The sequence below is a fragment of the Ochotona princeps genome, chromosome 7 (assembly GCF_030435755.1).
Source record: "Ochotona princeps isolate mOchPri1 chromosome 7, mOchPri1.hap1, whole genome shotgun sequence".
In the NCBI taxonomy this organism is placed as follows: Eukaryota; Metazoa; Chordata; class Mammalia; order Lagomorpha; family Ochotonidae; genus Ochotona; species Ochotona princeps.
The window spans coordinates 65687744-65701333 of NC_080838.1; the positions used below are offsets into that span (position 1 = coordinate 65687744).

Sequence of the window (13590 nt, forward strand, 5' to 3'; positions counted from 1 at the left end):
TTTCAAATATGCCTATGAGCGAGATTAGCTAATAATTTTATTTCTTTAATGTCCTTTGTTGAGTTTTGCTATTGAAGGTGTGTTGGCTTTGGTTGGTCAGGATGGAGTGCCAGGCTCCTGCCTTTGGACGGCCTGGCCTTGGCTGTTTTGGCCATTTGGGAAGTGAACTAGCAGATGAAAAATCTATCTCTCCTTTTTTGTTTTTTCACTCTTTAAATAAATAAGTCCTTAAAAAATTTAAATCAACTTTGTACTATTTATTGAGAAATATGTCCTCATGTTCAGTCATTTGGAGGAGTTCAAGATTGTTTATTCTAGATCTTAGGTAGAATACATCTGTATTTTGGGTTTCTTCATGAGAAATTTCAAGTCCTGATTTAATTTTTTGGTAACCGTAATTCTATCTGATTTTTCGTTTTTGTCCAGTTCTGAAAGTTATGTTTTATGGAAACCTGGGCTTTTTTGTCTAAATTTTCAAATTTGTTGGCATAATGTTCAGGATTTCTTCTGATGTCTCAGTGTCTGTTTGCTATATAGTGGTGTCTGTCATCTGTAACACTTACTTATTTGCATTGTCTCTATATTCCTATATATTTTTTAAGGTTTTGAAAGGTCAAATAATGGGGGAAATCTCTTCCATCCTTGGTTCACTTTTCTTAAACGGTTGTACAAAATACCAGAACATTTTAGGTTTACCCTATTGTGTTTTTATTTGCATTCTCTATGCTTGCCCCTGTACCCCCTTACCTCTACCCTTTTGGGTTTCTAATAATCACAATTTTAAATTCCAATTGAACAGATAATTTTGAAAAGATTTATTGTTATTATTATTATTATTATTGTTGTTTTGCTTGAAAAACAGTTACAGAGAGAGAAGGGAAGACAGTCTTCCCTCTTCTGATGCAGTCTCCAAAAGGCTGCAATGGCTGGCGCTGAGCTGGTCCAAAGCTGGGAGCCAGGAGCTTCTTCCAGGTCTCCCATGTGGATGCAGGGGCCCAAACGCTTAGGCCATCTTGTACTGCTTTGCCATCCATTAGTGGGGAGCTAGATTGGAAGTCGAGCAGCTGGAACTTCAACCAGCACCACATTTAGCCACTATGCCAAAGCTCTAGTCCCAAATAAATAATGTTTAATTTGGGGGAACATGTAGTATTTTTCTTTCTGTATCTTGCATATTTCATTCGACATTATGATTCCTAATTATGTTTGGCCGCACGTCAGGATTTCATTGTTTTTAATGACAGAATGATACTCCATCGTATATGTATGACACACTTTATTTGTTCATTTGTTTATGGACAGCTAGACTGATTTTGCCATTTGTCTATTGTAAATAGGGTTGTAGTGAACATTTGTGTGCAAATCTGATTTTACTTTAGGATGTATGCCCAGAAAAGGGATAGCTGGATCATATTCCAGATCTTTTTTTAGGTTTTTGAGGCATCTCCATAATGACTGTACTTGAAGTGAACTGCTTATGATCAGCATGTAGTGGAGTCATTGGTCATGTTTTTTCATTTACTCTGCTAAGATTCTGCCCTGTCTTTTAATCTGTGTATTTAAGAATAGTAGATACCTGTATAGAGGACCACACCATATTCTTAGATTTTTTTTGCTTCATCTATCAAATATGATTTAAGAAGCTGATGGGGAAAATGATAGTATGTATTTACCCACAATTTTATCTGTTACTTGTGGTAACCTTTTGGTGTTCCATTTCTTCTTTCATATTTTCATTTGTAATGGGCTTTTTTTTAAAAAGATGTATTTCTTTGAAAGGCAAAGTTACAAAGAAAAAGGGAGTGACGGCAGGGGGGACTGGTCTTTTCATGTTTTGGTTCACACCTGAAATGGCTGCAATATCTGGGCCAGGATCTTCTTCCCGGTCGCCCACATGGGTGTAGGGGACCAAGCACTTGGACCTAACCTCGGCCTCTAAGGCACACCAGCTGGGCACTGGATCAAAAGTTGAGCAGTGAGAATTTGAGTTAGTGCACATACAGGATATGTGGGCTGCAGGTGTACCACAGTGCTGGCCCCTACAGTCTTGGAACAATGAAGTCTCATAGCTTTCCTTTGTTAACTACTTCCTGTTGATGTATGAAGATAAGCTACTGAATACAGAATTGGCAGTTTATAGCCCTTAAAGAATATACTTTGTCCTTGGGCTTCCATGGTTTCAGAAAAGAAATTCAGAGTGATTCAAATTTGTATTGCTTCTTGAGTAATGTGTTATTTCTCTCCTTTGATTTTAAAGTTCTTTCTTGGTTTTCACAAGTTTAATTATGTTCTTATTTAGGCTTCTTCGGGTTTATTGTAATCAAAGATTGTCTACCTTCTTGAATTTGTCATTTTCTGTCTTTAACATTTGTGTAGAATTTAATCTCTCCTTTCTTTAGCATGCATTTTCAGCCCCTCGTTTCTTTTTCTTCTGAAACTCGGATGGTCTTTTTGTGCCACAGGCAGGTCCTTGAATTTCTGTACATTTTGTTGTTGTTGTTGTTCAGATTGAGTAAGTTCTATTGTTCTGTTGTCAGGATCACTGCTTTTATCTTTTTGATGAAGTTATATCTTGTTAAATCTCTATTGTACCCTTAAAATTTTTGTTTTTTGCAAGTTCCTATCTCATCTGAAGTTTTTAAGCATAACCCCTTTTTTGTTAGTTTTTCTTGGTTTCTTCTGAAAACCTTTTCTCTAGTTGTGGTTTTCCTGGTTCTTAGTGTGATCAGTGATTTGTAGTGCAGACGGTTTGGATGTTGTGTTAGGAGACGTTTGGTCATTTCTATGGGTACAGCTGTGGCAGACAGTTGCCCTGTTTAGCTTTAGCATGTAGACGGTGTTCTCCCTTCCAGGCCCTGGTGACACCTTCCCTGTGGGCGGAGCAGGGTCACTGCTGTCAGCTGTGTCAGGTGTGGGATAAGCTTGGAGATGCTGCTTTGGTTAGATTGGGTCAACATTATTGCTTTTATGAAAAAGTAGTATTCTTTTGTCCTGTTATTGACCGTGCTGTTTTATCTTTTAAAAATTGCATTTAAATATCTCATGACTGTAATTCCTGTTAAGGCTAGAGTTTCATTTGTCTACTCTGTTGTCTCAGTCTCATGTATGTGTTCATGGTTCTAAGTTGGATGTGTATACTTGTGCTTTTATTAGACATTGATTTGTGTGCAGAAATTATCAGAATTTTATACTGTTTACTGTATGCTTTTAAATTTTTCAAATGAATTCTGATTTCATTATATATTTTTTTACATTTTAATTTAAGAGAGTTATTTATTTGAGAGGAAGAGAGAGCCAGGTAGTGAGCCAGAAACTGAGAACCTTCATCCCCAGCTAGCCAGTGTTGGGATTGGACCAGGCCACAGCCAGGGACCAGGAGCTGAATCTGGGCGTTCCACATGGTGGCAGGGAATTAACTGCTTTAGTCAGCTGAGAATTTGAATTGGTAGCAGGGTTAGTGTGTGAATTTTTTTTTTTTCCACTCAGTGGTATTCATTGAATACTTCTCTACTTTTAACACATACAGGAGATCTTAAGAAAGTTAATGGAAATGCTCATTATGAAAAAAACTGCACATGTTTCAAAACATTCTTGTGTCAATATAAACATGTTTTAATTTTTCTCTGAACTTAAACATATCTTTAAAATTTATTTGAGAGATGTAGTAAAGATGATGTTCCTATATCCTTAACGCCTGCCATGGCTGAGGGGCTGAAGCCAGGCAGGAGCAGGACTCCGTGGGCCACTACTGCTGCTTTCTGGGCTGCTTGTTAGCAGGAAGCAGAATGGGGTATAAGATCCCAGGTACTCCGATATCTTTTAAAATTCTGCTTTAAGGGGACTTTGCTGTGGCATAGCCAGCTAATCTTTTGCCTATGACACTGACATCCCCTATAGGCACTGGCTCATGTCCTGGCTGCTCTACTTCCAATCCAGTTCCCTTCTTATGGATTTGGAAAGCAGCAGAGTATGATCTAAATCCTTGGGTCTCTACATTCACATGGGAGACTCAGATGAAGCTCCTAGCTTTGGATTGGCCCAGCTCCATTTATCGGGTCCCTATAGTCAGTGAACAGCAATTGGTAGAACTCTGTCTCTCTTTTTTGTGTCTAGAATAAAAGTAAATAAATCTTTTAAAAAATTCTGCTTTGGGCAAAGGGGTTATCCTAGGAAATAAAATTGCTAGATACAGGAAAAAATTTAAATTTTAGCATATAATTCCAGTTGGTTCTGTATGTGGATGTGCTAATTTATATTCCCATAACTATACATGCAAGTAGTTGTTTCCTATTACCGCTGTCAACTCTGCATGTTATTTTTTTATTTTTTTTAAAGATTTATTCATTTTATTACAGCCAGATATACACAGAGGAGGAGAGACAGAGAGGAAGATCTTCCATCTGCTGGTTCAAGTGAGCCGCAACGGGCAGATGTGTACCTATGTGTGCCAATACAAAGCCGGGAACCAGGAACCTCTTCCGGGTCTCCCACGTGGGTGCAGGGTCCCAATGCATTGGGCCGTCCTCAACTGCTTTCCCAGGCCACAAGCAGGGAGCTGGATGGGAAGTGGAGCTGCTGGGATTAGAACCGGCGCCCATATGGGATGCTGGGGCCTTCAAGGCGAGGACTTTTAGCTGCTAGGCCACACCGCCGGGCCCAACTCTGCATGTTATTAAACTTAAAGACAATTATGTCATCAAGTATCTCATCCTTTTTAATTTTCCTGGATGTTAAAGGGATAGAGTATTTTTTCATATGTTTTTGGCTGTTTAGATACTGTTGATGAATATTGTATGTTTCACTTGCATTGATATATTGTTGACATGTTAAAATTTGGGAGCCACCAAAATGTTGACATTAGCATGTTTTATTTTGAGAGTTTTCTAAGTTTTTATCTTCATCGTTGTATTTGTTGTAACGGCAGAGAGACAGAGATAAGAAAAATATCCCATCCATTGATTTGTTCCTAGATGTCCATTGCGGCTGGTTCTGGTGTGCCAATCGAAAGCTAGGAGCCTGTAACCCAATGTGTAACCAACCCATCGAGCCATCGCCTGTGGCCTCTCAGGCTACATCAGCAGGAAGCTGGGTTTGGGAGCAAAGCCAGGACATGAACTCAGGCACTCTAATATGGGATGCAGGCATCCCAAGCAGCATCGTTAACTGCTGCACCAAATATTCACCCTAATTTCTAAATTTTTCACTTAGCCACCTTAGGGAGATTTTGCTAATAAGGATCTCAAAAGTTAGAAAAAAAAAACTTTGAGTTGCATATTTGACTTTGCGTTTTGGGATAATTGCCATGATTCAGGAATGGTGTTTGTAACAGACACAGTATAGTTCCAGGAGTCAGTACACTGAAGCCATAGATGAGCAATTTGTCCTCTTGTGATGACCTTCCTATCTGCTGGAAGAGTGCAGGATATGTGATGAAGTGTTCACTCTGTGAAAATATTGCTGCTAAAATAGAATAGTAGACCTTAGGAATGCTGAAACTGTTAGCAAAGTAATACGTTTGATGGTCTGAGACCACTATAGTCAAAATTTGGGGGTAGTTGAAGATAGAGTGGTTTGTTTTAAAGGTATGCATTTCTCAACCACTAGTAGTATGAGCATATCTTTAAACTTGAATCAAATTGCCCTGTAATTGTAAAGATTTTTAGAAGGAAGACATTCTAAGAGAAAACGAAATCGGAACATGAAAGCCCCTTTAGAAAATTCAGTTACTTTTCCTTTATATTTATGTATACTTTTTTATTTTAAAGATGTTTGAATGTTTTAATCTGTTGTTAAGCTCATGTAGCTTTAATTTTTGTGGTGTGGAACAATTTGGAGTCAATGCAATTTACAAATAAAATTAAGACTTATTTACTTAGTGTTGTAAATCGATACTTTTCAAAAATACCTTGTGAGTGGAAATGTCATTAATGGCTTATTTAGCATTATATCTCGTTCTGTGTTTTCTGTAGAGCTCTTCTTAAACCTCTTCTTGTTTGTAAATATTAAATTTCATTACTAGATATTTAACTTGGTTTGTGGACCAGTACAACTGAGTAAGAAACAGAGGCTCATTTGACATTATATATATTTTAAAAAAAGAGAAACTGATTTTAGAAAATGTAATAGTAACTTACCTTTGCAAAAATGTTTTTCAGTTCATCCAGAGCAGCTTCCTCCGAGGCCATGGATTACATTAAAAGAACGAGACCAAATTCTGCCATCAGGTAGTTGTTCTTCATTCTTCCTTTACTTGTGTCAGAAATACTTACATACCATTTGAGCTTCATGGTCTTTGGGTAGCAAGCCTTAGTTTGACCTACCATGGGTAGATGACTTTTAAAATTCATCTTAAGAAAGGCCTAGGTACAAGTGTCAGTGATGCAGCTTTTGGTTTTAAAATTAGTCCTTGTAATACAGCTTTCGATATGGCCTCTACCCGCAGAGACTTGGATGGTCTAAGAAAGATGAGTAACAATGAGTATTCTTCTGGAAATTTTTAAACCATTTAGGCAATTTACCCTTCTCTAGAGGTAGGCTGATAACTTTCATAATTTTTGAAAGATGTATTCATTTAAAAGGGTTAGAGGGAAAGATGGAGGGAAGGGGAGAGGGAGAAACCTTCCATGTCCTGGTTCTCTTCTCAGGTGCCTGCAAGAGCTGCCAAAACCAGGAGCCCAAACACCTGTTTTCTGAGGTTTCTTAGCAGAAGAATATGGGTGTTTGAAGAGGCAGCCTAGCCTGCTGCCACTTTTTCTTTCTTTTTTTAAAAATTAGAAATATTTGGAACAAAGCGTTTGTTTTAGTTTTGGGAAATGTGGGAATTACAAACTTTATGGTTTTGTTTATATTTTATCAACATTGAAAAATACTATATGCAGTACATTTTGTGTCTTCTAGAGGAGATAATTTCAAAGCTAGCATAGTCTGGAAACCATAGTATTAACCATTTTAAAAAGGGCAGTGTCAGTGTTACTGTGAATAATACTTAACTGTCAGGATGTGCACTGATTGTCTAAATAAAAGGAATATTTTACTCTTGCCTGTACCTGGAGTACAATCTAATTACTCCTCTGTGATACCAAAAGTACCATTTTCTAGTTCTTCAGAGTAATTGCCTATTAGAGTAAACATAATCTTGAAGAAAAACTTTCCTAATATTGTATGGCAGTCTTCCTTCCTTTTAAGAAAAAGAACGACAGAAATGACTTTTCATTAGTTGCTGAATTCTCAAAGTATGTATTCAAGAATTTTCTTGGGATGTATGACTCTGAATTTTAGTGCTAAAGTACATATTGTTAAACAGATACTTACTTGTGATGTGTGGGGTGATGTTCATAATATGGATACCAGCTGGTGATAATTGTAAAGGATTTTAGCCAAACAGTGGTAATGATAAACTATGTAGGAATCAATCCCATAGGGTGAAAAAGGCCCCAGACAGAAACAGAGTATGGAAAACGGTGATAGTAGTGACTTAGCTGATTTTATTCTCCGGCATTGGCACTGACAATAAAGAGCCGTGTAATCTTAACCTCTGGCCTTATCTGTGGGACATATTCATGTCACAGAGGCTTAGGGAAAGAAGTCAATGAGGCAAATAACCATCTTGCTTCATTTCCCTTTACTGCCAAAGGACGTTTCCATTCTGGAGAAGTAAACTGCGCCTGTTCACTTAAAAATGTGGTTTCTTGGGAATTGTTCTGGATCATTTCCAAGATAAATAATCAGAGAATATCAGTCACCTCACACTGAAAATTAGCCCCTGGGCTGTACAACGGTCATCAGTCCATTCCTAGGGGACCAATGAACTCAGTGGCCGCGAATATCTTTCCAATCCTTTGAAATTGAACCGACCCAAGTCAGTTGTTACTTCACCTTGTATTTGTCCCATGTTATTTATATAAATGATTCTCATCCATTTCTTCCTGTCAGTTCAAAGGTCTTTCTTTAAAAAAAATAAATGCCGAGCCTCTGATTGTGACTCAGTCTGGAATCATTTCCTTGGTATCAGCAGTTTTTTTTTTTCTCCTTTATATTCTCCAGAGCATTTCTGATGGGAAACAAGAATAGGGAGTAAGTGAAGATTAGAATTTCTTTTCATGCCTTAATGTTCACGTGCCTATGAATCACCTGGGGATTTTGGTAAACTGCACCTCCTATTCAATAATTAACTTGTGGAGCCAGAGATTCTGCATTTCTTTCAGGTTTTATGGTATATTTTGAGAGAAGGCAAACTTTGATAACTTAAGTTAGCCTTGGAATACATTTAAGCCGGAACATGGCAGTCAGAAACCAGAGAGTCTCCACTTCAAATTTTGTAGGTGAAATGCTGGTGGTATAAATGCTGATGGTATATTAAAGTATATTTTTGCGTAGAAAGGATAAAAACCATGTTCTCTTGGCTATTAGTATGTTCATAGTCCTTTTATTATTCAAGGTCATTATAAAGATCATTTGAGAGAGCACTGCATTTACTCTCCAAAGTCCTGTCATGTCGGGCACTGGGCCAGGTGGAGTGAGAACTCAGTCTGGTGTGTGGCAGGAACCCAGCCTCCTGAACCCTGCATTAGCTAGAGGCCAGAGGCTGGAGCCGAACTGAGGTTTTCTCATGATGGAAGGCATCTTAAGTTTGTGTCTTCACTGCTAGGCCAAATGCCTATGCTAGCTCAGAAGCACAGTAAGATGAGAATTTTGTTTCACAAATGAATATTTGATTGGCAAAAAGGGTTCTCTTCTAACTAAACTTGATTAATCTATACTATTCCAGCTTACAGTAGTGACAGCAGCACAAAACCCAAAAGTTTTTAGGTACTGTGTTAATAAAAAGTAATGCAGTTGGAGTCCTTCAATTAGAAAGAAACCAAAATGTACATGATTCCACTATACAGAAAAGCTTTTCTTGGCAAATTATGTACAAAAATTATCATGTAGATTTAAAATGAGTTTTTATTTCTTGGAAAAAAAAAAACCCTGATCTATAACAAAAAAATCTCAAGGGTAAATAGCGTCCTACTTCAGTCCATGAGCTTTCATATGGCTGATTTAAAGTTTCAGTAGATACAGTGTTAACTGTTTTATTTTTCCTCTGGTTTTTTATGATGGTAATTTTGGATTATGTATGTGTACTTGTGTAGGTATACACATGATAACTGCTTTGGAAAAAATTGCCTAATTTTCTCCCTGTTGTTTTTCTCCCACTTCTTAGCATCATTCACGGTTATGTGTTACAATGTGTTATGTGATAAATACGCCACGCGGCAGCTATATGGCTATTGCCCATCCTGGGCATTAAACTGGGAATACAGGAAAAAGGGAATTATGGAAGAAATTGTTAACTGTGACGCAGATATCATTAGTCTTCAGGTAACACTCTAGAAATTAAATTGTTTTTAACTTAAAGGTGAACTTAAAAATATTATCTTTCTCTGGGAGAGATACTGCCTTTGAAGTGAAATTTATTTTAGAATTATTATTTTATTTCCTTTTCTTAAAAGAGGAACAAATTTAATAAGCATTTGGAACATTTCACAGTAAAACTGTGTTGCTTAGTACAGCCATCCACTTAACCTTAATTTGCTGTTTTCTAAAGTAAAAAAAAATCATTTTAACGAAACTCATGTTAAGAGTTTATCCCATGAAGAAATCTTTGGTATTGCTAAAAGGGAAAGCTACAAATGATTGCCAAATCTTGAGGAATATAAATTTAATTTACAATAGAGTCCATTAAAAAAAGCTTCCCCAGAATTGTTTGTTCTTTACAAATAAACAGCTAAAATATGCTGTAAGTCATGCATTTTTGTGTTTATAATCATCTTTGGAACTGTCTTTTAATTTTATTATAAAAACTGAAAACTCCTTTTATGAAATATGTATCAATTTTTTTCAGCATTTAGTGTAATAAATAGAAAGATTTATTGCCAGTTAAAAAGCATTTTTTTTTCTCAGCTACTTTCAAAGCATTCTAAAATGTTTGTAACATTTTTAATGGACAAATGAAAATTGCATATTTATGGAGATGTGATATTTTAATATATATGTACATGTGGAATGATCACTTCAGGGTGGCTAACAAATCCATCATGCCAGTTACATATTTCTTAAAGATGTTTTAAATTATATGTTGAAATCTCACATGTTCTTTTGAACACAGCCTGCAAAAAAATTGCTTAAAGTTATTTTTTGGATTATATCAATGTGATAAATTATTTTTCTGTTGTTTGGGAAATAACAAGAAGTAACATGTTCAAAAGTTAAATGTTCTTCTGAACACTGACACAGAACTGGGAGGTGGAAGAAGCAAACAAAACTAGAGTGTTGCAGTTACTTAATTCTCCTTTTTGGTACAGTAGCAGCCTCACACTGCTCCAAGGATGGCTTAAAGGATAAAGACACACTTCAAGAAAGTTGATTTTCTGTTAATGCCATGTTTTAAAGTATTTATTTTAAAGAAATTGAAGCTTGTGAGAAGGGACAAGGAATGATAAAGGAAAACAATCTCATTCCGTGTCTCACAGGTCATTGTTACATCAGGACCTCCACAGGCTTTTCTTCTGCGCATTTTCATGATATCCAAGAGAAAATTGAGATCCTGTTAGTGTATTTCTTTCTTACTAATTTTACTTAGTGTGCCATCTATGTTACTAAAATTCTTGAAAACACATTAATTATGTGAATACACATTTAGCCTTTTCTGTACTGTTAGAGTCTTAATTTTTATGAGATTTTACTTTTGCAAAATCATGTTGCCTTATGCATGTACACATATCATTATCTTCATATTTGACTCATTTTGAAAAGTTTGTTTTAAAATATTTTGTGGGTCAGTGAATAAATTAATCTAACTTAATAATTACTAAATTAAGCTACCTATACATATCTTAAAGCAGAATGTTTTAGATGATAAATTTGCTTTTCACTCTTGGTTGCTAATCCTTTCCACCAAGGCTCAGAAGAATGAATAATTTTAAAACTTACCTCCTCATATTTCAAAGTTACTGCTTTCTTACACTTAATCTGTCATATACTTAATTGTTTTGATCAAGATAATTATAGTAGAAAGGAGACCCAGGGTGCAGTCCTACTCCTGTCACAACTAGTGTAGGCATAAGACAGTCACCTTTCTGGCACTCTCATGTTTCAAAAGTTGCCATTGTCAAATGGCGGTTACTGGCAATGAGGTAAGATGGTTTGACCAGCTGTTACATGAATTATAATCATTTCAATAAAGCCTCTGATGATAATGAAAATTTTTATATCACTGTTAGATTATATTCTGTCACATAGATGATTACTTTTCTTTCATCTCAGGAAGTGGAAACAGAGCAATACTTCACTCTCTTTCTGCCTGCATTGAAGGAGCGTGGATATGATGGATTTTTTTCTCCAAAGTCACGTGCCAAAATCATGTCTGAACAGGAGAGAAAGCATGTGGATGGTTGTGCAATATTCTTCAAAACAGAAAAGTGAGTTAAGGAAACAAAGTGCGAAAGTGTAAATGTATTTCTTTTATCACACGTTTAAGATCGTCTTTAGTTTGATCCTATAAAATAACAAAAAGCTAGTCTGAAGTCAGAATATACTAACTGTTTTTAGTGTTTGGTAATGTTTTGTGAATCTTAGAAATAACAAATGTAATTTTCTTTTTTTTTTTTTAATCTATTTTATTGTATTGTTGTTGACAATCTTTACATAGTTAATTACAGTTAAAGAAAGAAAAAGAAAAAAAAAGGTTCAGGGGGATAGGGAAGTGGGCAATACTATTATGTCAATATTGTTTCCATCACGTATCTGAGGTAAAGGAGGATATTGAGGGAGAAGCCCCACCCGGTTTCCCCCCCACCCCGAGTCCCGGATGTGGGGCATGCTCTGAGATATGTGCTCGAGTGGTGTTAATAGTTCTCCGGTTATGAATCGCTGCCAGTTTCGCTTGATGAGGTCGTCTACTGATTGATATGGTCCATTATAAAGTCACTGTTTGCCCAGTATTTCGCTGCCAACATATAGCTGAGATGAATGATTGATCTGCTCTGTCTTCTGTCTTCTTGATTAGAGTTCTGAGTCCAGCAGTTCGATTGGGGAGATCTCCAAAGAAACTTTGAGGTATTCCCAGACTAGTTTCTTGTATGTTCTAGCAAGCACAGGGCCCGGCACAGTCCATCACCCCGATCAGCTGGTGGTTTCAATTGCTGGGTTGTTCTGTTTTCGGTCCCGAGTTGCACTGGAACCAATGGGTGTTGCAGTCCAGTCTGGTTCGGCCCTTACATCAACCAGTGGGAGCTGCAGCCTAGTTGGGGCGACCCACAATAACCCCCACTAGGCCCGCCCCCTACCCTGGTTTGCCAGTATGTGTAGCAGAAGACCAGTCTGTCCCCCATCCCATTTGGCTCTTGTACTTGTCAGTGGGTATTAAAGCTTAGTTCTATCTAACCAACTCAACCATCCAGCCCTCATGGGTGTTGTTGAGTGCCTCTCTATCTAGCCATCCCAGCTCCCGTCCTAGTTTTCATGCCCTCCCACAGGAATAGTGACCCAAGAAGGGGGAACCCACTTTTTCCCTCCCAGGTCTCTCTGTCCCGGTTTATGCACTCTTTATGTGGTTCTGTGATTTGACTTGACAGAATTAGTCCCCAGTGCCAGCTTCTGCGGCTATGCCCAAACATCCCTCACCCACTCTAATTTATGCTTGCACCAGCAGGAATAATCAGCCCAGCCTGGCTTTTCCCTGGTCTAGTCCACATGCAGCGCACAGGTGATGTAGCCTTGCTTAGTCTGGCCTGTCTCTATCCCAGCCGACGCTCTCCAGTGGGAGTAGCTGTCCAGCGAGGGGACCAGCCTCTTAATCCCCCTGCCGGTTCTGCCCCTCCCTTCCTGGATCTCACGTGTGCTGGTTGGATGCTGCATTCATATCCAGTACAGGCAACCACGCCCTGGCATTCCATAATGTGTACTTGTTTTGTCGCGACCAAACCCGGCTCATCCCACACTCTGTTCTGGTGATCGGATTTGCCAGTGGGTGACATGAACTGATTTTCATAGTGTTTAACGTGTGTCAGGTCTCCTCAGTTCTATGGATTATATTTAAGAGATGCTCTCAGGGAGAAGTATACAGTTATTTCATCATCATAGCTCTGGTAATTAGTCCAAGATAATGCAGTAGCCTGACTTTGTAGTCCATTCTTTTATGCACTGCAATAAACTGGATCTTACCGCTTGCTATTTGAGCTTTTATATAATCCCTCTGGATTTTTTTATGATCCCTCTGGGAAAATTGCCTTTAATTGTGTTCTCACAATTTACTGTTTATACAGAACTTTCTTTTGAAACACTTAAATTTTTATAAATGTATTAGCTGTTAGTAGCATTGGGATTTCTAACATCAAACTCTTCCCAAGTATCATTGTTTCTTTCAAGATAATGTGTTTTTACCATGTCCCTCACAGTTTTGAGAGGAAAAATCTGAAATTTCTTAATGGTTTACTAGATGCAGGGAAGGACTTAAAATTATGAAGCTATTATCTAGGATGCTTTAAATACTGGGTATTTGTAAGAAATTACTAAAAATGCTTACGATAGTTGAGAAATTAGTACATA

The 13590-nt window shown here is 37.5% G+C and overlaps 1 protein-coding gene across 5 annotated transcripts in view; it reads left to right on the plus strand.

Annotated features, from left to right (window-relative positions):
- Nucleotides 1–13590, plus strand: part of CNOT6L (CCR4-NOT transcription complex subunit 6 like) — a 99620-nt gene that overhangs the window by 61274 nt on the left and 24756 nt on the right. For all 5 annotated transcript variants that reach the window (XM_058667181.1, XM_004596160.4, XM_058667178.1 and 2 more), the window contains exons 6-8: nucleotides 6156–6224; nucleotides 9206–9363; nucleotides 11308–11462. In XM_058667181.1, coding sequence (XP_058523164.1) covers nucleotides 6156–6224; nucleotides 9206–9363; nucleotides 11308–11462 — 382 coding nt within the window. The remainder of the gene's footprint in view (nucleotides 1–6155; nucleotides 6225–9205; nucleotides 9364–11307; nucleotides 11463–13590) is intronic.